The sequence below is a fragment of the Chondrus crispus genome, genomic scaffold (assembly GCF_000350225.1).
Source record: "Chondrus crispus Stackhouse genomic scaffold, scaffold_105, whole genome shotgun sequence".
In the NCBI taxonomy this organism is placed as follows: Eukaryota; Rhodophyta; class Florideophyceae; order Gigartinales; family Gigartinaceae; genus Chondrus; species Chondrus crispus.
Genome location: NW_005178923.1, coordinates 74,201 through 95,626, shown reverse-complemented (window position 1 = coordinate 95,626; position 21,426 = coordinate 74,201). Strand labels below are relative to the sequence as shown.

At 53.1% G+C, this 21,426-nt stretch overlaps 8 protein-coding genes; 5 read left to right on the top strand and 3 right to left on the bottom strand.

The window, feature by feature from the left end:
- Nucleotides 1-382: 382 nt before the first annotated feature.
- CHC_T00001616001 (hypothetical protein) lies at nucleotides 383-1,708 on the bottom strand. Its single transcript, XM_005712488.1, has one exon. The coding sequence runs from the start codon at nucleotides 1,706-1,708 to the stop codon at nucleotides 383-385; it is 1,326 nt and encodes a 441-aa protein (XP_005712545.1).
- Nucleotides 1,709-2,844: 1,136 nt separating this feature from the next.
- CHC_T00001615001 (hypothetical protein) lies at nucleotides 2,845-4,143 on the bottom strand. XM_005712487.1 is given in 2 exon segments: nucleotides 2,845-2,997; nucleotides 2,998-4,143. The coding sequence occupies 1 exon segment, from the start codon at nucleotides 4,141-4,143 to the stop codon at nucleotides 2,998-3,000; it is 1,146 nt and encodes a 381-aa protein (XP_005712544.1). The 3' UTR covers nucleotides 2,845-2,997.
- An 83-nt stretch (nucleotides 4,144-4,226) lies between these two features.
- Nucleotides 4,227-4,661, top strand: CHC_T00001614001 (hypothetical protein). The gene has a single exon (XM_005712486.1). The coding sequence runs from the start codon at nucleotides 4,227-4,229 to the stop codon at nucleotides 4,659-4,661; it is 435 nt and encodes a 144-aa protein (XP_005712543.1).
- Nucleotides 4,662-10,468: 5,807 nt separating this feature from the next.
- Nucleotides 10,469-13,270, top strand: CHC_T00001613001 (hypothetical protein). The gene has a single exon (XM_005712485.1). The coding sequence runs from the start codon at nucleotides 10,469-10,471 to the stop codon at nucleotides 13,268-13,270; it is 2,802 nt and encodes a 933-aa protein (XP_005712542.1).
- A 135-nt stretch (nucleotides 13,271-13,405) lies between these two features.
- Nucleotides 13,406-13,675, top strand: CHC_T00001612001 (hypothetical protein). Its single transcript, XM_005712484.1, has one exon. The coding sequence runs from the start codon at nucleotides 13,406-13,408 to the stop codon at nucleotides 13,673-13,675; it is 270 nt and encodes an 89-aa protein (XP_005712541.1).
- An 800-nt stretch (nucleotides 13,676-14,475) lies between these two features.
- CHC_T00001611001 (hypothetical protein) lies at nucleotides 14,476-14,728 on the bottom strand. XM_005712483.1 is given in 2 exon segments: nucleotides 14,476-14,566; nucleotides 14,567-14,728. The coding sequence occupies 1 exon segment, from the start codon at nucleotides 14,726-14,728 to the stop codon at nucleotides 14,567-14,569; it is 162 nt and encodes a 53-aa protein (XP_005712540.1). The 3' UTR covers nucleotides 14,476-14,566.
- A 1,498-nt stretch (nucleotides 14,729-16,226) lies between these two features.
- On the top strand, nucleotides 16,227-18,665 carry CHC_T00001610001 (hypothetical protein). Its single transcript, XM_005712482.1, has one exon. It carries the CDS (start codon nucleotides 16,227-16,229, stop codon nucleotides 18,663-18,665), a length of 2,439 nt encoding a protein of 812 aa, XP_005712539.1.
- Nucleotides 18,666-19,233: 568 nt separating this feature from the next.
- Nucleotides 19,234-19,977, top strand: CHC_T00001609001 (hypothetical protein). The gene has a single exon (XM_005712481.1). It carries the CDS (start codon nucleotides 19,234-19,236, stop codon nucleotides 19,975-19,977), a length of 744 nt encoding a protein of 247 aa, XP_005712538.1.
- Nucleotides 19,978-21,426: the final 1,449 nt, after the last annotated feature.

Sequence of the window (21,426 nt, the reverse complement as noted above, 5' to 3'; positions counted from 1 at the left end):
GGGCTCGAAAACGGAAAGCTATAAATGGGGCCAATAGCGTAGCGATGACAACCTGAGATGTGCACCGTAACGTCCTACACGGAGTAGGCTGGGGCTCAAATTAATTATGAAATGCCCAGGGATCTACAGTATCGCACTGCAACTCTGATGATCTCGCTTACAAATCAAATCAGAACGCTAGTTTGTGGTGGCTTTGCCCATACCCGCGGACAACGTCCAGCCGCCGTGATGCACGAAGGAAAAACGCATCAGAGTTCCCGTAGTGGCCGTCAAGAGGCCCCTTTAAGTACAAATAACGACAGTCAACCAACACCCTGGAGAACGACGTCACCTTCCCTGGTCCAGACAGGCTGTGTCGGCAGTGGCTCGTATGACAGAGAATTTATAACGTGAGTCGACGACGCAAGTCAAGTTTCGTCTTGTGTTTCATAAAGGCAACGGTTATTGCGAGCAAGGCAACCCCCCTCACATTTCGCCACAACCTGGTGAGCGACCTTCCAAAACGCTTTCTCCTTCTGTTCACAACGCTAGCCTTCGGGGCTATGACCTGAATCTGCCTCATATCTGGCTTCATCTCAATAGTGATCGGCGTTTTCCCCGCTGGTTCGCCATCGACAACGATTCGCTGCGGAGGGTCGCACGTGATGACCACCTTCCTCGCACGAAGACCGTATACCTTTCCACGTCGCTCCCTCGTACGCATTAGAGCCGACCGCAGCATCGAAAGCATGATACGAATGAGGCCGAGCGGGGAACTTGACGACACGCATACAACCTCCAGCAAGCCATCGTCGGGAGCCACTTTCCCGATGCCTTGCGCGAGTACGCTAGTGGCAGGTGCGGCATTCGCGACGGTGACGCCCTTGAGCTGAAGGTTTTGCAAGTGCATCACGTCAGACTTGATGTTGCCGTCCCCAAACATGAGCGAGTCATCGACGCCATGCAAGACGATGTCTGTCTTGAAAGAGGATTGTTTCCATGTCGTGAGCAAGCCCGCCACCGCATAGGCGACCATGCCAAGCGCGCGTTTCATGCCTCGGTCAGCCCTCTTCACAGTGTTCGCCTCAAAGCCGACGCCGCACAACAGCAGCATGGCGGAAGGCACGTCTTCATTGGGGTGGTCGATTTTCGGAAAGTCAATCTTCCTCACGTGCCCACCTGCGATCATTCCTGCTGCCTCCTTGACATTTGTGGGAATATCCAGAGCGGCGCACAGGGCGTTTGCCGTACCCCTGGGCACGACGCCCAAGACGGGTGCGTCGGCTTGATCCGCGCTGTCATCCTTACTTTTTTGCACAGCTGCGGCCACACCCGCGACGGTGCCGTCACCCCCGCAGGCGACGAGGACGCGCGCGCCGTCCGCGATTGCCTCGCGGCCGAGCTCTTCCCCGGCCTTGTCCGGGGTGGTCTTCCAGAAGACGACGCGCTCAAAGGACTTTTCGAGCGTGGCCTGAATGAGCGAGAGGTCGCGGTCGGGGTCGCGCGTGCCCGAGACGACGTTGAAGATGACGTCGACGCGAGGGTTGTGGCGCGCAAAGGTCGTCGGGCGGGTAAGGGAGGACTTGGAAGCGGGCCCGGACATGGTGGGGGTTTGGGCGTGCCGGCAGACGAGGCGAGTGGCGTGGTCGGCGCGGGGGCGGAGGGAAGGGCGCAGCGGCTTGGTGAGGGTGATGACGAAGGTGGGGAGGGGCTCTGGAACCAGGGCCATACGGTACGTGGGCGATCAACAGAAATAGGATGCAAGGTTGGCGATGAGCAGCGAGCTGAAATGGTATCGAGCTTTTGAGCACATTTGATGGTGAGACGATGTTAGTGGTTGGAATCACCCCCAGTCACAGTACTGTACTCTCAAAAGTTTGGGGAGTCGAGATCGGATCACGATATGTTTCATTTGAGATTTTAACGATATTTCTATTTACGGACGCTTTTTTAGGTTCAAGTCCTCAGACACTGCGACAAGAGCTGTACACGTGTATGTACACGTGTAATGTACAATTCACGAGTCGTGAAAGAATGTACAATTGAAATGGACACGATGCTCGGATATTAATTCTCCGTCGAAATCTCCGTCGCCCCGTGGGTGTACTTGTACAGTACACTGATCACAGCAATTAACCTGGGCCAACTTAATTCTGAAGCCCCTTTTTCAGGTCTATAACCATATTTAACATGGTCCGGATTAATTGTGAACCCAGATTAATATATGGTCAAATCAGATATAACATGGTCCAGTTTATTTATGAAGTTTATTTATGAACCACTGGATTAACCTTGATTTCTAACATTGCTGAAAAGTATTCAAGAAATTACGGCTCCACTTCTTGCCCATTGAAATGGACACGATGCTCGGATATTATTGTCTGCAGCTCAGAAAAGAGCTGCTTCTCTTCCCAAAGACCATATCGAGGCGGCGACATGCGTTCTCGCCCTTTTTGAACTCTAAATGCGACTTATCATAAGACTGTTTCCTCCAGGTCAAAACCAATAATAACCTGGTCCAGTTTATTTCTGAATCCAGGTTAATATATAGACCAAGGTTAATTGCTGTGATCAGGTGTACCAAGGATACACTCACGGGGCGACGGAGATTTGTGGCTCCTGAAAAACCATCGAACGTACAGTAAGCAGGTTTTCTGTGAGCAATCCGTCAGCCTTACCTAGCTTGTCTGCCCTACTGCTCAACTTGTCGAATTATTCAATCCCATCTCTTTCGAGCAAATCCTTCTCCCTTTCGCCCCGACAACCCTATTTTAAAGAACTGTTCACATGGCCGCCCTCTCATCATGTATTTCCATTTGTCTCGTCAAACGCTTCGAACCACACGTCGTTCATTTCAGGTCTCTATTCCCCAAAAGTGAATCACTCAGCATATCTTGCTCATGATGACGCTGGTAGTGTTGAGTTTATTGGTGTTAAGTCTGCCGTGTTTTCGTAGAACATGCTTCAATGATTAATATTGCCTGACATCGAAACAAGAGAGACGGGTGCAAGTGACCTTCATACTTTCGATTCCTGCCATTGAAACAGCTCTAGCGAGTTCAAAATTTCAGGTGAGAAGAAAGCGATTGGTCGCACGTCGTCGTCTACAATCGTACCATCCCCCAAGTCGTGAGTTTTCGGTGCGACCAGCCCGATGAAGTCAAGGTATCGTGTCATGATGTGTCGTCGGTTCCGAAAGTAGGCAAGCCGTGCCGTCAGCCCGTGCGCTGTTCTCAATACCACCAAGGGCCCATCTTCCCGCATTGCACTAACGTTCTGCGCAATTTCCTCTTTAGTCGCATTAGGAACTAGTGCTGCCAAAAAGAAAACGTCACACTTCACAGAGGGCATCTTCCGTGACATTTCTCCCGTTCCATGGCTACAGTTATTGCCGAGAAATCGAACTTGACCCCCGTCTGCACAAATCACTTTGATTTGTCCCGGAGTAATGATGTGGCGCTGTTCCCAGTTCTGAATGAGCTTCCGAGATACCCTGACGGCTTCGGGGTCGCAGTCGATCAGAGTGATGTCCGCATCCATAATGACGGCTAGAAGAATACCAGTCAAGGGGAGCGGACCACTTCCGCAAAATGCGATCTGAAGTCTTCTGATCAGCCCGCCGTCCTGCAGAACAGACGACTTCGTATCGTTTTTACGGCGCACGTACGAATAGATCACTGCTGCCTCCTTTTGGACCATGCTAACGTAGTTTTCAGTGTACGGAAAGTCGCTGGATCCCATTCGAACCTTGTCGATAGCCGATATGCTCGAGTGCGGGACCGAATTCTCTTGCAACAATTCTCGGGCCCAGAACAACTCCATGCGAGATTCGGCTCGGATGGCTAGCGATCTGATAGCGCTCGCCCGAGAAGAAAGCATTTCATTTTTATCTATTTGAGTGCAAATCGCATCCTCAACAGCTGCGAAGCGACTGTTTTGACTCAGTTCCGGGTGATTTCCCGAACCCTGTAGGTAACTCACGAGCTCAGAGAGCAAAGAGTTGACAAGCGGCGATGGATCCAGACTCTCATCAGGTTCACTGAGGAAATTTTTGAGGCGACAGTAGAGAGACTTGCTCCCAGAGGCAAGATCTTTGTTATCGTCTGAGTCAAGAATGGATTTGAGCAGACATTGACTTGTTTTGCAGTCAGCTAGAGTGGTCATTAGAGACGACGGTGTCTTCAGACGGTCGAAGAGTTGGATTTCTGTTTGTTGAAATAAACACTCCTCTGATACCAGAAAAGAAGATGGAGTTAGATCTGGACTGCTTCTTGCTTCCTCTCGATCTCCAGGGGACCTCAGCCCCTATGATATGCTCGTTGAGTGGAAAGTTGAGGGTTCTTGCATTCTCCATCAGACCGCAACATCGCCGTGTGCGAACGTCCAGCGAAGCTACACCAACGAATGTTGAATCTCTCAAGCCGCATCTTGGGCTTTCATATCTGTTTACTGTATATCTATGGTCGTGTCAGTTGCCCAGACATCGAAAAAAAGAAAAAATCTTCATGTTGATAGTCAAAGAGTTGCTCCTGCACATGCTTCAAAGAGCAAATGCACCACTAACCTCTCTTGTGACTCAAGGCAGACTCCTCACCAATTGGGCAGACGGAAGTGCAGCAGCAAGAAATGATCATTCTCGAGTTGATGAAGCTCCTGGCTGGGAATCCTCCCTGCGCGTTTAAGGCAGCGCACAATGATCCAGCGGGAATGCGCACTCATAGCCTAACCTGATTCAGGGTCCTGCCACAAAGTCCTGGCAACAAACATCTCTCGTTCGCCATTTCTTTAAACTTTTCAAGAATGTAGCGCAAAGTCACAGAAAGTGTCTTCCCATACCGGCAGAGCCTTTCCATTGAGTTGCGCTATGCTGTGAACACATAGGAAGGTGGCCACAGCACATGCCGGATTTGTCAGGCTTCTTCGTTAGACTGCGCATGGAAAAGAACCATTGGTATCGTGGCATGCAAAAGTACTGGCCTTCTGGTGCCCTAACTTTACGTGCCCACTTACGTTGCTTGTCATGACGTGGAACAGAATGCATCGCTTCGGATTGCCCTGCATACATAGGAGACAACAAGTATGCATTTTGGTTGGACGAATGGAACGTGACTCGTGTTTCTTTCGAAATGTCAATAGACACCATTTCAGAGATGGTGATATGCCCCCAATCACGCTTGAGCGTCTGTTGTACGTGAAGATGCACCTATAGAAGAACGCCCTTCAGATGTGAATGAATATGCTTTCCCAGTTTCCAAACATTTGCTATCTTTTCTCATGAAAGTCATGCATTTGGCGCCCCGTAACGAGTTTAAGGATTCAACGGAGCCTTATTTGCCGATTTATCCCTGATGTTATCCCCTGCTGAGAATAAACACATTCACAATATGCTCACCATCAGAAAAAAAAAACTTTTGGCAGAAGTATTTGGGAGGTTCTGGCAAGGACGACATGAGCGATGAGAACATAACACGCAGCTGCACCCTTTGCTAAAGTATTAGAAAGACGGGATGATTCAGCACTGATGAGTTCTCTGCAAAGAATAAGTAGTGAACACACCCCAAATTTGAGTGTCGGAAATCTGAAGAAAGCTAGGTTCTATTCAGGATAGCTCGAGACACTGAGCCGGCGCCATAACGGCGTTTTCAATCAAATTCGAAGAAATTCGTCCTTAGAAGACAGATTGGGGCGCTCTGAATTAGCGAGCATCACTCCTGGTCGAGAAAGGTCAAGACGCAATCCTATGACGCATTCTGGTGGACGAATTTCTGAAAGTAGGATAGGATAGTGCAGAAATGTTGCTCGAGAGATGGTGCGATAGTTAAGTCGAAAATTCACTAGCCAAACGACATGCTGTATATGTACAGTATAAGGTCCCGTGATGATGTTCTCTCAAAGGGATATTGCTGCATGACTGTTTATCTTCTTGGTCATCTTGTACCGTCGCTGCCTCGACATCCGCACCGCTATCTCCATTACGGAGCCTGAGACTGGTAAGATGTGCAATGAGGGTGCAGTCAGTCGTTCATTCGTATTCTATTTTCATACTCATCGACACAGTCCCTATGTGCATTCGCCGTCCTCCTTCAACATGACGCAAACCTGGGATCCTATTTTGGCTCTTTCGATTTGCTTCCATCTAATCAATTTAGTTTTCGGCTCATAGTACAAAGGGTGGCCTCCGACAGAACCACAGAACGCGCAGCTCAAGAAGCATGGAAGAGAGAAAACCCATTACAGTTCGGCACACCCTCGGTAATATTTCTTACTCATTTCTGCCTCTCTTTTCTGTCCTCCGAACTGCCCGCTCGTCCACTGGCAAAAAAGATCTGGTTTGACACGACGATATTTGTGAAGATTTTTTTCAGAAGGACAAATTGATGATGTACAGTTTATTGATGTCCGGTCAGGTCTCAAGCAGTCTGTTCTGACCAACAGAATTGATTTTCACACCTGGAATGTAGAACATGTCACTGAGAAGAAGTAAGACTCTGTGCAGCGCACCTCAAGCCAATTGCCGCGGAACTCGAGAAGACTACACTACGTGCGTGGCGACCGATACAATCCGTAGCTGGAACAGCACGTACAATAGATGTGCTATAAGCAACAGTAGTTGAAAATAAAGAAAGGATTTTATTGAGCACGCAGAAGGGCTAAGGCTGCGACCTTGGCGTGGTAGTGAGACCGTGTCGGTCACTACAAACTTCTTTAAAACTCTCTGCTTCGGTTACGGAGGAGGCAGTTGACTTCGTGCCAAGTATACTGCGGCATGCACGTGTTGATCGTGCGGCGTGCACGTGTTAATCGTGCGGCGTGCACGTGTTGATCGGGAGGCTACACGAGCTCACAAATTGCCCCTTTTTGCTGGAAGGCTAGCATAATTATCGATACCAATCCAAAGTACCGCAGCCGTGCCTCTTTCTGCACCAAGAATATGGACCGCAGATGAATTTTTCTATTCCAACTCTGGAACAATATCGTGTCTCAGACCTCACAAGATCCTAGCCCTGGAAGTTGAACGTGTAGGTGCACATACAGTATGTGGTTTTCAAGTCTTCACTGGATTGCATGTGAGAGCCCCAGCCCGAACCAGTTAGGAGTCTTCCTCTTGTTGGACTTTTCCATGCCAGGAATTGATTTCACTACTGTACACTTCGAAAAAGTTTTGCTTCAAGATTAAATAGCAATATCATCAACATCGAACTTCGCTCTGCCTCCAGGTTAAAGCATTCGATGTAGTCTCACGGTATCGATGCCACAATAGATAAATATGAAAACGAGACAGCTTAAAGTGATTCATGCTAGAACTCGGTTTTAGAGTTCGTGCTGGAAAGTCATTCCACTGAAGCATACAATCTAATCAATAAGTCAATAGTTGCCTCCTATAATGAAGGGGCATGTTCAAGATCAAAACAAGAGCGGGTGAGAATGGCGGGTTAAGAAACGCATGCTTGTAGGACCGAATAACGGTGCAACGTAGTAGTTAGCGCAGATGGTAGCGGGATCAAACGAACGAAGAATGGGGAACAGTGCGAGCTACAGTATCCGAAAACAATAAGCAAGAGAACGTTTACAACTATTTAACTGAGCAACCCTCGAAGGGATAAGAAGCAGACAACAGAGAACGAGAACTAAAAGGATGGAGGTACAGAGAAAAATCTCGATACAGTGACCGCTCGTGACAGTGACCCCCCTCGGTACAGTGACCGATGGCCAGAAAATTCTTGCCACCATTGCCCTGTGTGCCCACAAAGCCCACTTTCGTTTTCTACAGTGACCCCCTCACTACAGTGACCTTTCCTGTTGAGTGACCCGTATTTGCAGTGGGTCACTGTAGAAAAAGTATATTTTTAATTAAAATTTGTAAGGTCACTCACGTGACGAGCTCGGAAAAAATGAGTCGACCGTTGACTGACGACGACAGCGCTTGCGATAGCCAACAATGTTCTCTATCTCAAAGTCCAAAAGTGCCAGAAAATCATCCCTCATGGATTTTGAGAATGGATGCTCACTCTGGGCAAATAAATTTGCCTCCTTTCTCAAAGCCACAGCTGCTGCCTGCAAACGATTTAGAGAGGGCTTCTTTGCCTCACAGCGCTCTTCTTCTCTTTGTGCATCTGCCCCGGAGTCTGAGTCAGACTGCTCCGTAGGCCCTCGGACCTCTTCCATGGCAGTAGAAACAGCTTCATCAAGCGCATTGTCGCTTGAAACTGGCACGCAAATATCCAGGCCATCTTCCATCCTGCTAAACTCCTGCAAATCTCCATTACTAAAACTTTCTACCACGTTCAATCGTGCCAACTCTTGCCAGTCGCTCATTAATAAATGCATGTTGTTTCCCGTCCATTCGCTGTCCCCTGTTTGGGGCCGTTGCGGGGCACCTGCATCCAGCTCCAGTACAGTGACCCCCACCGGTACAGTGACCCTAATGGCCTTTCCGGGTCGCCACCTTTAGGGGTCACTGTATCGAGATTTTTCTCTGTACTTCGTAGAAAAAGTGGGACATCACACGCATGGAAATGCTTCACACGCAGTGCAGTGAGTGGATGTTGCAACTCAAAAAAATCTCGAGATACGGGAGGTGGTCCGAGGAGAGGCTTTTTGAGCTAAGTACTGTACGGTACTTGGATACTTCCGTGAACATTGCCTAAGTTTCACACGGGTTGCACTGTTTCCTTTTCCTGTGGTCTACCGTACATACTGGGGGCCCTAACCATTAGTGCCACTCTGTGTGTTAGCCAAAAAAGCGACACTATTTCGAAACAGCATTAGTCTGTGACATTGTCATATCGACCTCCATAAACTCGGTAATTAACATCTGCCTGCTCCGCGTCGGTTCTCTGTCGTGTTTTGCAGTTGGAGTGACTAGACGAGCTTTGTTTATTAAAGACGAGCATTTGTGAAGTCACATTTTAAATCCATCGCAGGCTAGGCAAAGTAATTGAAATAAGGTTTATATTGAGAGCGTCTTCAGAAGAAATTGAAGCGAGCGCTATCTATTATAGAAGAGGCGGAACTAGATTTGAACAAGTTTATGAAGATCGAAATACTGCATCTCTCATCCTGTCGATGCCACTATCAAAGGTACCTGAATGCTCTGTAGATAGCACCCACTATTAGGAACCGTACGTATCTTACTGTATGAGAAACCGGATTTATATCCACAAGTCGCGGCACGGGAACCTCTTCGGTACAGAAGAAGCTTTTGCTCCCATAAAGAAATACAGTGCCGATGCAGAGAACATGGTTCTTGTTCTTGTTGTTAGAGTCTGAAGTCCGGATTGGTACAATTCTGGATTCGGCAGTGCACAGAGGTGAAGGGAGGAACACGCCGAGACATGCTCAAAGACCAACCAGCACATTCTGAAGCGAGATTGCTCTCTACAAAGGGAGTGAATGAAGTCAAAACTGATTACATTAGCTGTTTGCACCTCACCTTCCTTTTTCTGGGCCTTCGTTTGCTCCATGAGAATGGAAAAGGCCCAAGCACTGGGACGGAGTCCTGCGACAGGCCCCATCCCAATGGAAAGTGCCCGTCCTTCCCGTGCAATTTTAGGAACTTCTATCGTAGCACTCTGAATACAATATCCTTGACTCTCTCTCTCTGTTTCTTGGATATGTGCAAAATAAAGTTCACCCCTGGAATTCCATCTCATAATTTAAAACCCATTAAATTCTACGCCTCTCCATGTATTCAAGACTGCTCTTCAGATGTTGTACAGTGCGAGAGGTTATGCGGGTGTAGTTGATACCCTTCAGAGGATAGTGATATTCTAAGGCAGCGAATTCTTTGTGTACTTTCGCCACGAAAAGGATAGCCCTGGCGAAGGTTGAGCTCGCGTGGGGCAAAATGAAGTCTTCTAGACAGATTTTGTCTTATACGAGGTCCATGGGAGCATTAGCTCATGAATGACTGATCGAAAACACAAACCCCTTGGGGCTTGACTGTCAGCTTCAGAGACAAGCCCATAATTGATGCAACTCTTGAATTTCATTACAATTCTTCCCAGGCGACTCAGTAGGCACCTTTAATTCCCTCATGATGCATCTCAAGTCACTTCCCTCCGCTGTCTCTTGGGCGCTCCCCAGTCCTGTAACACCCCTCCTCACCCCCTGTCCTCTGAGATACCCCTCACGATCCCGTGCATGAATTCCATTCCCTGAAGCAATCCCGCTCGTACTCGAAGTAACACGTGTACATCATGGCCTGTTTTATCATATCACAGGCACCTTAACGTGATCCAATGCAATTCCTGTACAGAAATCACTTTGTGATCCAATCTCTAAATTCGAAACCAAGGGCTCCCGCCAAAAGCAATCACCGATAATTCAAACAGAGCAGCGATACCTGCTCATGACCAAGCATGGTCGGACTCGTTTTCATCCCCCCCCTCCCCCCCCTCCCGGCTTCCCGTCGCACATCAACAAGCTTCATGCAATCTTCTTCTTGAATCACAACGCCTGGCCTTGAAGCAAGTTTTGGTCGCCCAGGATGCCTCTGCGCCGCGGCGGTGATAAGAAAGTTCAAACGAGCCTGACAAGCTTTGCGAAGCGCATGCCCTCCACCGCAGATGCACCCTCTGCCGCGACATCCCATCCTCTCCCGCGGCGCCCCAGTTCTCAACCGAAGGCTATGCGCCCGTTGCCCCGTCCCTCAGCAACTCCTTTTTTTCTTCAGGCCCAGCCGAGGCCCAAACGACAGGCTCCAAGCAGCTCACCAGCCGATGACGCGTGGGAGGTCGGTGAGCGTGTCTCAAATGGGAAGGGGATAAGCCCCCACCTTCAATATGAAGATGAGTGTAGGGCCCACGATAGTGAATCAGACTTCGAACCCGACTCAGTTCGACATCATGTGGCAGGTGAAAGGCCAAGCACGGCGCGGAAGAACATGCCTTCCGGTTTGAGGGATGACCGTGGATCTATGATGAAACGCTCCGCCAAAAAGGGCCGACGTAGGGGGAGCGCGGTAAAGATTCCTGCACGGAAGCTTGTCTTTGATTATGACGGTACGTGTGATGAAACTCAGGAAGTCGTGCGCAAAGCGAATGGGACAGCGACTGATGCTGAGGAGGATTGCAAGATAGTCGTTTTGGAAGGTAACAAACTTGAGATGTCGGAAACGGACGAAGGTGAGGAACTCACCACCGATGAGGATGAGGAAATGTCCGCTAAAGAAGACGGGGACTCTGAACTAAACAGTCCCGATATTAAGCGCTCTAGAAGGGAACGCAGAATATCTCTCGCTCTGAGTATGGTCACACCCATCGATAAGCGCCATGCGAAAGACAATTTCAAAACACCCGATGAACTTGCCATAGGCAGGCGTTTCCCTTCTCATTGCAAGAATGCACCCCGCAAATCAGTAACTAGTGGCGTTGGCCCTGGCGAGACAAGCACGCCTCCGAGCAGAAGGCCTCACGTTGTGCCGAGACTGTTTGATTCGGACAGTGACGACTCTTTGGTTGTGAAGAACAATGGTTCAAAGACAGGAAAACCTCGGAAAGCTTGGCGGAAGAAATCCTCTGCGCAACTATCCGTGGGCGAGATGGCAGCTGTTAATGCGACAGCTCTCAACAGCGCGGTAAATTCTCGGCTGATCGCCCGAGTGCATGCTCCAAAGGAAACGGCCTTTATCGGAAAATCAGTGTTTGACTGTGATTCGCCTGGTGCAAAAATTTGCACAAGAACCCCCTCACCGAGTCGCCATGCGAAGCGTGATATATGCAGCAAACATGGAACAGCAAACTCATCTGGACGGAAGGTGGCTAAGCCTAAGGAGCCAGATGCTGGACTGACTGACACTGAGAAGGAACATATCGATGAAGGAATCATATCCCTGGAGGACGACGAGGAAAAATCCTGGGATGGGCAAGTGGGGCCCCATGGGACATGCGCGGGCATGAAGACCGAAGCGTCTCGCCACGAGCCGGTGGCTCCTGTTCCACACATGGATGACACTGTGGGTGAGAAGCTGCCTGGACATGCAGATGATGGTAGAAGCGGTACTGAAGCTATCATCAGGGTGCGGTCCGAACGGTCGCCATCGCCAGCGTCAACACCTCATCACCCGCCTAGCAGGAAGCGTCGCAAAAGAGTCGTTATCACGCCAGAGTCTTCGCCCTCACCGTTGCCGAACACACCGCAGAACCGGGACAAGTCGCGGACTCCAATGCGGTCAGTCCGCGCCACAAGAGGGGCCTTTAACTCTATTTCGCCGCTGCTGCTTGGCGGAACTCCATCACCGCCTTCAACGAAAAAGCGCCGACGTCTACAGCGTCTTGTTTCGCTGGAGGACAGCGATGAGCCGGCCTTTTCTCGATCCACAGAGCCCATTAAGCAGATTCCACCATCCGCATCACCAGCACAAACGCGATCGAAACGAAGGAACCAGCCGACTCAGTCGACACCGAAGAACGCAGGGGGATCAGAATGGTATTATGAACAAGATATTGAAGGCTTTTCCAGTTCAAGTGGTGATCTCCGAGCACTATCATCAGAAGAAGCTGAACGCCTCAGTTCAGCACCTAACGATGGTCCGCGTGCTCCCGAGCGACACACAACTGCGGCAATCAAACCCGTGTGCCGTAACATCCTAAGAAGTCTCGATGGAGAGGAAGAGTATGATCGCGTATTGCCTGGTATCGCCGTGTCCCAGCATCGTAAGAGTGCTGCAGTCCAGCAAAATGGTAAATGGGGTAAGAAACAAAGACGAAAAGTAGCGTGTGAGGAAGTTGTTGATCTTGCTGATGATGACGAAAGCTGCGCGCTGGTTGATGTTGAGCGATCAGACTCGCCCGTCAATGTCGATGAAATTCGGGATTCATATTCGGTTCACTCGGGGTCAGAAAGCGCTGACGCGAGTGACGCGGTGCTTTCAGCGGGCGGCGATGACGACACTCCGCCACCGTTTAATTTGGTGGTGCTATGCAATGCAGGCGAAACAGTGCATCAAATGAAGGAGCGAATTGGTGAGGAAGCCCTAATGGACCACGTGACTGAGGCGCAGCAACAAGGGCGTGAAATTGTGGGCGGGCAGGAGTTGGGACTATCGTCGTCTTTCAATCGAAACGTATTCAACAGGTTTTCAAGGCAGATTGTCGGAGACCAACTGGGTCGGGATAGAAAGGCGAAAGTTGTGACGGAGCAGGCAATGCGGGGGGAGTTTCAGTTTAACTATCGGGGAAAAAACCGGGAGAACTGGTTTCAAGAAAAACGAGGGCGTAAACAGTCAGGGGGTGCCAAGAAGGCGCGGGGTGGTAAGCGCCTGTCAAATCTGCGCTCGCGACTAGGATAACGACCGTGATTGTACAAGTAAACAGCAGAAGACAGGGTGGACGCTTGTGTTGTGTTCGCCATGTCGATTGAGGCCAGGAGTGACGGTGACGGAAGTCGGAAAGTGGCTCTGTAGTCTCCTTGCGTCGTATGACGCATGAGGCAAGGACAGATGCCAGATACTACCTTCCAACAGCTATACAACCCTTCGCTGCGCCGATGTCCTATCCGTTCTGGAGAGGTTACCAGGGTTTACCGGGCGACCGCCATTATGGAATGGACGTCGGCAACGCAAGCGTGGGTGCGTAGCGGTCGCTTAAACAGTCGTGCGCGCGGCCAGCCACCCGCACTCGTCTACAGAGCACCGTACAATTCTGGACACCAGGCGAAGGGCTCAGGATCTCGGCTTCTCCTCTCTGGCGGCTAGCGCCTCTACGGCGTGCGAAAGCTTGCGTATGTCGTTGGCAATGTTTCTCTTCGTCCCTGCCGCTCGCCCAGAGCCTTCTGTGTCGGCCGGGGCGGTTGAGACGCTGCCCGCCTTGCGCACGTAGTCTCTCAGGATTGACGCCGCCTCTGCATTGCTCACGGGGCGCGACTCGAGCGCCCTCCACTTCGGCTCCATCGCGGTGTCGTGCGAGGAGTGGGAAGCACGATGTAGAGGTTAGGAGTTGCTTAGCGGTGAGTGGATGCGTGATCCGGAGAGACGGTGCAGATCATGAGATGCTTGTGAATCTCCTCTCTCCGAGGCAACGAGCGACGCATGTCGGTTGGGTACAGAAATTGTACAGTAGAGCTATCCACGTGTACGGCGACTGGAGGTGACTTTTCGCATTAATCCTTGAGAAGGTGGCTTTGCATCGTTGATCACTTGGCCGGCGTTGGTCCACTCTATCTATCACGGAGGCTTCGACGGGCGGTGAGGCAAAAACAAAGGGCACTTTTTGCTCTGCGCAAAAAGTGTTGGTGGTCATGAGAAATGGTCATGAGAAATGGGCATGTGTGGCTGGACGGGGTTATTACCATCGCGTCCGGCGAGCAGAGATACAACTATAGCGTCAACGCGTACAGTACATGTTATTCGTTGCAAGACGCCCGAAAGGAGAAGCGACGAAAGAATTCCAGACACGGACAGTAAGGGGGCGCACGCTTAAAGCCTAGTATTTCAACTAGTTGAGCACGTGCAATTGCCTGCGTGCCTCCCGCCATTTGCTCCCTTTTCCTGTCCTGTATGAGTTAAAATGAGTTTAAAAAACTGATCTAGCGTTGATATGTACACGAGAAATTGACTCTAATCCATTCACCAAAAAACATTGAGCTTCTACTTGACCGAGATGGCGCGAATCTTGTCAAAGTTGTAGTCATCGGCGATATTGTACCATCCCAACAGGCACCACCTGCCTAAAACGCCAGCATACACATACACGTAATCAGCATGATCCACGACGGTAACGACAGAAAATAGAGCATAATCATCAAGCATTGGCGGTCTGAACGACATCATGTACGGCGCCACACTCGTCCGGATCTTATCAACAAGCAGCGCTTTCTGCTGAGCGACCTTCGGGGCAGCTCGCCTAGTCCACCTCCGAAAGCTGTCCAGATCCGGTCTAGCCGCGAACAAGACTGCTGCGGCAGTGATCAGCCAGGGCACTGCGGCCGGGTTGATCGCGACGAGCCACACAGCAGCGCCCAGCGTCGCGCACATGACAAAATTGGCGAGCAGTATGCGGAGCGGCTTCGGGATCCACCCAATGCCGAGCTGGTGCGGCCCGTCGGTGGACGACAATATGCGCAATAAAGAGACGGGCCCCGACGACACGCGCTGCTCGTGTGCGGCGAGCGCGACGAGCCCCATGCCGGTGGCGGCGTTGACGGCGGCGGTGGGCGACGCCAGTCTCGTGACGACGCGGGGGCGGCGGGGCGGCGCGTTGCCGCGCGGCGCCCGCGGGCGGGGCGGGAGGCGCTTAAGCTGCAGATGGCGCACGACGCGCGACGCCGAGGTGGGGTCCAGCGAGCCCGCGCGGAAGAGCAGGACGGCGTCGCCGAGCGCCGCCATCGACGGCGAGCGCGAGGAGAAGGCGCGCCACCGGTGCAGCGACTCGCCGAGCAGCACGTCGGCGCGCTGGCGGACAAAGGAGAGCGCGTCCGGGACCAGCGTGCACGAGACGGTCCCGCCTGACGGGAAGGCCGGGACGAGAGGCGCGGAGGGGAAGACGGCGGGGCGCACCGGAGCGGACGAGACGTGCGGGCGCAACGAGTCGCGCAGATCGAGCGAGCGATGCACCAGACGGCGCAGGCTGCGCAGGCGCGAGGCGGGCATGGTGCTAGGCGGTGCTCCGGCCGCGGATCGGTTCGATGGGGGAGGCGGGGGGGGGGGGTAGGGTAGGGAGCGTAAGGGGAGTTTTGTCGGGTAATTGGAAGGCGGGCGGGTGGTGGGCGGGGGCCGTGCGGGAGGGCGGGAGGGCGATGGGGGGCGTTCGGGAGTGTGCGGCGGGAGTAAAGGCCAAAATGTAGTTTACAGGCTGTTGACGGTCGGCGCCCAGTGTGACGATGGGCGTGTGTGGCCCGCTTTAGCCGGGCCGCGGTGACCGTGAGCGATCACGCAGATCACGCGGATGCGGCGCGCGGATTGGGCGGTGTGGCGGCTTGGCGGGCCGCACGGCGCGGCCCGCGCTGGTTGGAGGGGGCGCGGACGCGAGACGCCGGCACTTGGCGAGGCGTGGCTGGGCAGGATTCAGAGCTGCTGATACTGTAAGAGCTGTCATGCTCTCGAGAGTGGAATAGTCTGAGGTGTGCACACGTGTTTGCCGCAGTAACGGCTCACGTGGGCGCGTATCGAACCCGTCATTTTGAAACCGAAACAACCTCAGCGTTGTCAGAGGGCTTTTGCCTTGTGCATCCGGTCTGGCGACATATGCTCCCCTCCTCGCACCGCATTGCCCCGCCATCGCCGCACATGCATCGTGCCCGCTTTAGCGATGGACGAGGAAGACGAAATCCGCCCCCGCTTCTCGCTGCCCGCGTCGTCCATGTATGGTTCCATCGATGGGCTCCCCGCCTCCGATCGCCCGGGCTCGTCCCGCGACCATACCGTATCGCCGGCTAACCCAAACATCGCCGCCCCCATGCTCTTTTCGCGAGAGTCGTTCCGCGACGCCTCCTTCGACGGCGGATCCCTCTCAATGCAGACGTCACGCGCGCCCAGCCGACAGGGCTCCAGGGGACAGTTCTCCAGGCTGCGCATGCGCAAGGCCAGCCGCGATACGTCGGCGGGCTTCGCCGGCGATTACGTCATCCATGACTTCATTAACGAGAAGACGCGCTCACACGTGCTCGAGCATGAGCAGCAACGTATGGCGCGCGGTCCGATTGCCGAATATTTATACACTGCTAAGATTTATTTCGTCCTCGTGTCGATGGGCATCGGCGCGGGACTCGTCGCCGCCAGCCTTGATCTCTCGGTCGAGTGGCTGTCGGACATCAAGTTTGGCTACTGTTCCGACGGATGGTACTTGACGCGCGAAATGTGCTGCCGCTTGGATGAGGAGGGTCAGCGCTGCGGCTTCCGGGAATGGTCTACCGCCCTCTCCTTCTTGCCCTTGATAGGCTCTGCCACTTCGTTCTTGGCCTTTTTGGCCTACGCCTTACTGGCCCTCGCCTTTGGCGTCACCGCCGCCTATCTCGTCAAGCGCTTCGCCCCGCATGCCGCAGGGTCGGGCGTGCCGGAGATCAAGACCGTGCTCAGTGGCGTCGTCATCCGCGGTTACTTGAGCTCTTGGGCATTCATCATCAAGGTCATTGGCCTGGCGTTTTCCGTCGCGTCGGGCCTCAACCTCGGGAAGGAAGGCCCGTTTGTGCATTTGGTCTCCGTCTTGGCCAACATGGTCGCCACCTCGTTTGACGACTTTCGCGACAACTTTAACCTCATGATGGAGTTTGTTTGCGTGGGTACCGCTGCAGGTGTGTCAGTCGCTTTCAATGCTCCTATCGGTGGTGTGCTCTTCGCGTTTGAGGAGGCCGCAAGTTACTTTCCAAACCGCGTTTTGTGGCGCTCCTTCTTCGCCTCGGCATTGGCTGAACTTACCCTCACCCTCATGAATCCTTTCTTCAACGGCAAGGCCGTCATGTTTGAGGTCAACCACTCGTTGGAGTGGTTTTGGTTTGAGATGATTCCATTTTTTTTCACTGGCGCTCTGGGTGGCATTTTGGGCTCCATTTTCATCCATTACAACGTTAAATGGTCCAAGCTTCGCATTCACGATCCTTTTCTTAGACGGAGCCCCATCATTGAAGTCGCTGGTATTGTCTTGGTCACAGTCATGCTGCAGTACCCGATCCCGTTTTTGCGCCTCACCAATACGGAGATTCTCGCCACATTGTTCTCAGAATGCAATGAGAGCGGCACTCTAGGTGAGGGAGGCGAGTCGCTCATGTGTGACTCGACTCGTATTGACAAGCTGTTTTTCGTTTTGTTCTATGCTGTCGGAGCCAAACTTTTATTGACGATTCTCACTTTTGGTGCCCGCCTGCCGGCTGGGCTATTTATCCCGTCGATGACGATAGGCGCTTGCGCTGGGAGGATCATTGGGACAATCACAAAGATGGTTGCTGCGGCGCATCCGGATTGGGCGATTTTCTCTCAGTGCCGCTCCGCATCAGTTTGCGTGCGACCATCTATTTATGCGCTTGTGGGGGCTAGTTCTACTCTAGCAGGGGTGACTCAGGTGTCTGTTTCTTTGGTGGTGATCATGTTTGAGCTGACCGGAGGGTTAAGCCATTTGCTGCCGACTATGTTTGGGATTCTTGCCGCGAAAATGGTTTGTACATTGAGTGGGTTGGAGGGCATTTACGACATGCACATCAACATCAAGCGATATCCGTTTCTCGATTCAAAGCATCATGTCTCTCATGAGGTGCCCGCACGAGTGATTATGCGGCCTCCACGGGTTGTGATTCCTGAGATGGGGGCAACATTAGGGCACTTGCAACAGTTGCTACATGACTATCAATACTACGGATTCCCCATAGTGCGACGGGAACATGACATGATCCTAACTGGAAACATCGTGCGGAAGGAGCTGAAAGCGGGGATTGAAAAGGCGTTGCGGGATCCGCGGGTATCGTACGAAACGATGGTGTCGTTCAAGGGGGAGTTTGACATTACGGACAAAGATTACATCCAACGCATCTCGGCAAACAACGAGATTTTGCTCAATTTTGCAGGCTTCCGTGATAGATACCTCAGCCAAGTGAGCCCGGAGACGCCGCTCTCCGACGTGTACGACTGCTTCTCCGCGCTGGGGCTGCGCATGTGCTTTGTGACGCGCCACGGCGAGCTGCTCGGCCTCATCTCCAAAAAGGATGCCATCGCGTACTGCGACGCCACGGGCGACATCCCGCGCAAGTTTTTCCGCTAGCGTCGACGTCATGGTGGCGCGGACTGTCGACAGGACAGTTGTACTGTGTACTGTACCGTATCTTACTGTGTGTATTATGTAGCCATAGCCCGATTAGCCTCACTAACCATTATTCGACGAGAGTCTCTAAGTCTAGTCTGCTGTGCAATCCCGACGAGCAACGGCGGAAGCAGCAGACGGTTGCCTACATTACATTAAAGAATGCAGACTTTTCCGACACGATCCCGGGTCTACAGTCTCGCGTCCGTGTTCAGCTTCAAAAACAAAAGCGACACATCATCACCCCTCGATAATACAAGGCCTTCCTCCAAGACTGATGAAAACACTCTTTGCAGACGTCCTCTTCGCTTCCCGCGGGCCTCCACCAACAGATTGCCCGCCGTTCAATAAGACAAGAGCATCTCAAGCTTGGCAACGGAGCAGCCGCAGCTTTGAGGACAAAGGCGAAGCAACGGCCGACGAATGTGCATGGAGGCATCGATGACGTGTACAGTAGATAAGCACTAGTTCTCGAGGCGGTGCGAGTTGCGAAGAAAAGTAGAGTCTCTAGTGTATTAGCTAATTAGTGATGGCTTTCCCGATGTTCGCATTACGGCGTGAACAAGATGCGCTGGTGCGTCTATCCGGGGAGCGCGCACTGCGTTCGCGGCAATGCCGGGGGAGGGGGGGGGGGGGGGGGGGGCAACGGCTTGGCGCGGGCGCGGCAAAATGGCGGTGCTACCGCAACGTAGCGGCGCTACTTGATCTTATTAATCTTCCTCGCGTTCTCCTTCGTCCTGACCGAGGTCTCCACGGTAAAGTCCTGGACTTCATTAATCAGCTTATCCTGATAGTCGAGCTCATTATTCATAGCGCCCGCCAGGGCTTGCATGTCCGCCAAGGCGCCGGAGATCTGATCCAAGTCCTCGTCCTGCTTGCGCATGACGTGCGCGACGCCCTCGGAGTACTGGGAATAATCCTCGTGGACCTCCCTAGCATCCCTCACGGCGGGCGGGGCGACGTCCTTCTTCCTCCTGCCAATGCGGGCCCTCCTCGGCGGGGAGGCCTCGACCAGCTCTGCGCCATCAAGCAGGGCGTCCCTCTCCAAATCCTCCAAGGAGACGGCGGCGGGGCCGTCTCCCTCGCCCGCGGCGCGCATGCCCTTGAGGTCGACGGCGTCGACGCCGCCCCTGCGGAGCTCCTCGCGCGCGTCGGCGTCCTTGCGCGACGTCTTGACCTTGTCCAGCCCCTTGCCGCCGGCCTTCTTGCGCGCGAACAGACGGGCCAGCTTGGGGCGCGCCATCTTGTCGATGATGCGCTCCGACTTGTCTAGGTAGTCGTGCACGACCTCGATGTCGTCCGCCATCTTCTCCAGCTGGGCCGTCTGGGCGTGCATCGTCTGCGCCGTGTTGACGCCCACCTCGCGCGCTTCGGTCGCCAGACGGAGCGCGCGCGCTGTGGAATCCTTTCCCACCTGCGCAGACCCCAGAGCGAGCGCCTCCAGCTGCTGCGTGGTCATCGCGTCCAGGTCCTCGGCGGGCGGAGGCGACAGCCCTAGGTCGTCGAACTGGTCCGCCGCCGGCACGTCGGCCGCGTCGTCATCCTCGAAGACGGTGACGGAGCCGAAGTTCTTCTTCTTGCGGAACATGGTGGTGCGGCGAGTGGGAGGGGGGAGGGGGGGGGAGTTGGACAAATGGGGAGGAGGGACATGTAATGTTGTTGGATGGAGTTATGTTTTTTTGGGAGGGGGAAAAATGAATGGCTTTTCTCTGTAGGGTAGGTACATCGTTGGCGTTTTCTACAGTACAGTAGCACTACACTCAATAGTGCAGTACCGTGCCACGCGGTGAAATAGTGCACTATTGGCGTATTGCACTACTTAAGGGAAGATCTCGCCAATCACTTTTTCCAGCGTAGCTTTACTTGAAGAAATGTAGGCTGCAAACGTGTGTCGAAAGTCGTGACAAGCGGCTTTGACCTGCACTATTGACGGTTTGCACTAATCACAGCTGCACAGGCACCACTGGTAGTGTCTATCCGACCGGCCCTTGTTAGACGGCTGCACTGAACATGTGGAGCAGTGTGCGCGGGAATGCGGATGTGCTGTTTGCGTTGTGTCTTTGAAGACGCAGGGACGAAGGACAAGCATGAGGCAACGGTACCCGTTGGTTAGTCAAAAGACGGCAACGAGCGCTCGAAGACGCTCTAACACCCCTTCTTAAGCGTGCACTACCACGGGTACTAGTCAAAAGACGGCAACGAGCACTCGAAGACGCTCTAACACCCCTTCTTAAGCGTGCACTTCGAAGCGTACCGTACATACCGAACCGTGCGTGCAAACTTCTAATCCGTGCAGCCCCACCTTCCTGTGTCCCGATTTATGTACAGAAAACTGCAGTGTCCCGAGAGTTACCCACTCTGAGGGCCGCTTCAATTCAGTGCTCCGATCCCCAAACCACCAAAGTCATATACCTTTAACTAAACAACTGGCAGTTCACCTCACTCCCGCCATCCATACCCCCACCCTCCCAACCCGTCTCCCCTCCGACATGTCCCTGGGCCCCTCGCACGACGGCGAGTTCCTCGTCCCGTGGCGGCAGGTCTCCTCGCAAGCCCCGTCGCTAATCTACTACGCCGAGCCTTCCCCGCGCGCCTGTCTGCCGCCTCTCTGGCCGTCACGCTCTCTCGTCCGCCACGAGCTCGCCGCGCCCTCGCCCTCGCCCTTGCCCGCGGCGGCGCGCGTGCTCGTGCGGGAGAACCGAATCTCGGGCCGCGTGTCGAC

Coding starts and splice junctions, on each gene's coding strand:
- CHC_T00001616001 (XM_005712488.1), bottom strand. CDS start 1,708: ATGGCCCTGGTTCCAGAGCCCCTCCCCACCTTCGTCATCACCCTCACC.
- CHC_T00001615001 (XM_005712487.1), bottom strand. CDS start 4,143: ATGACCACTCTAGCTGACTGCAAAACAAGTCAATGTCTGCTCAAATCC.
- CHC_T00001614001 (XM_005712486.1), top strand. CDS start 4,227: ATGGAGTTAGATCTGGACTGCTTCTTGCTTCCTCTCGATCTCCAGGGG.
- CHC_T00001613001 (XM_005712485.1), top strand. CDS start 10,469: ATGCCTCTGCGCCGCGGCGGTGATAAGAAAGTTCAAACGAGCCTGACA.
- CHC_T00001612001 (XM_005712484.1), top strand. CDS start 13,406: ATGAGGCAAGGACAGATGCCAGATACTACCTTCCAACAGCTATACAAC.
- CHC_T00001611001 (XM_005712483.1), bottom strand. CDS start 14,728: ATGCTTGATGATTATGCTCTATTTTCTGTCGTTACCGTCGTGGATCAT.
- CHC_T00001610001 (XM_005712482.1), top strand. CDS start 16,227: ATGGACGAGGAAGACGAAATCCGCCCCCGCTTCTCGCTGCCCGCGTCG.
- CHC_T00001609001 (XM_005712481.1), top strand. CDS start 19,234: ATGGCTTTCCCGATGTTCGCATTACGGCGTGAACAAGATGCGCTGGTG.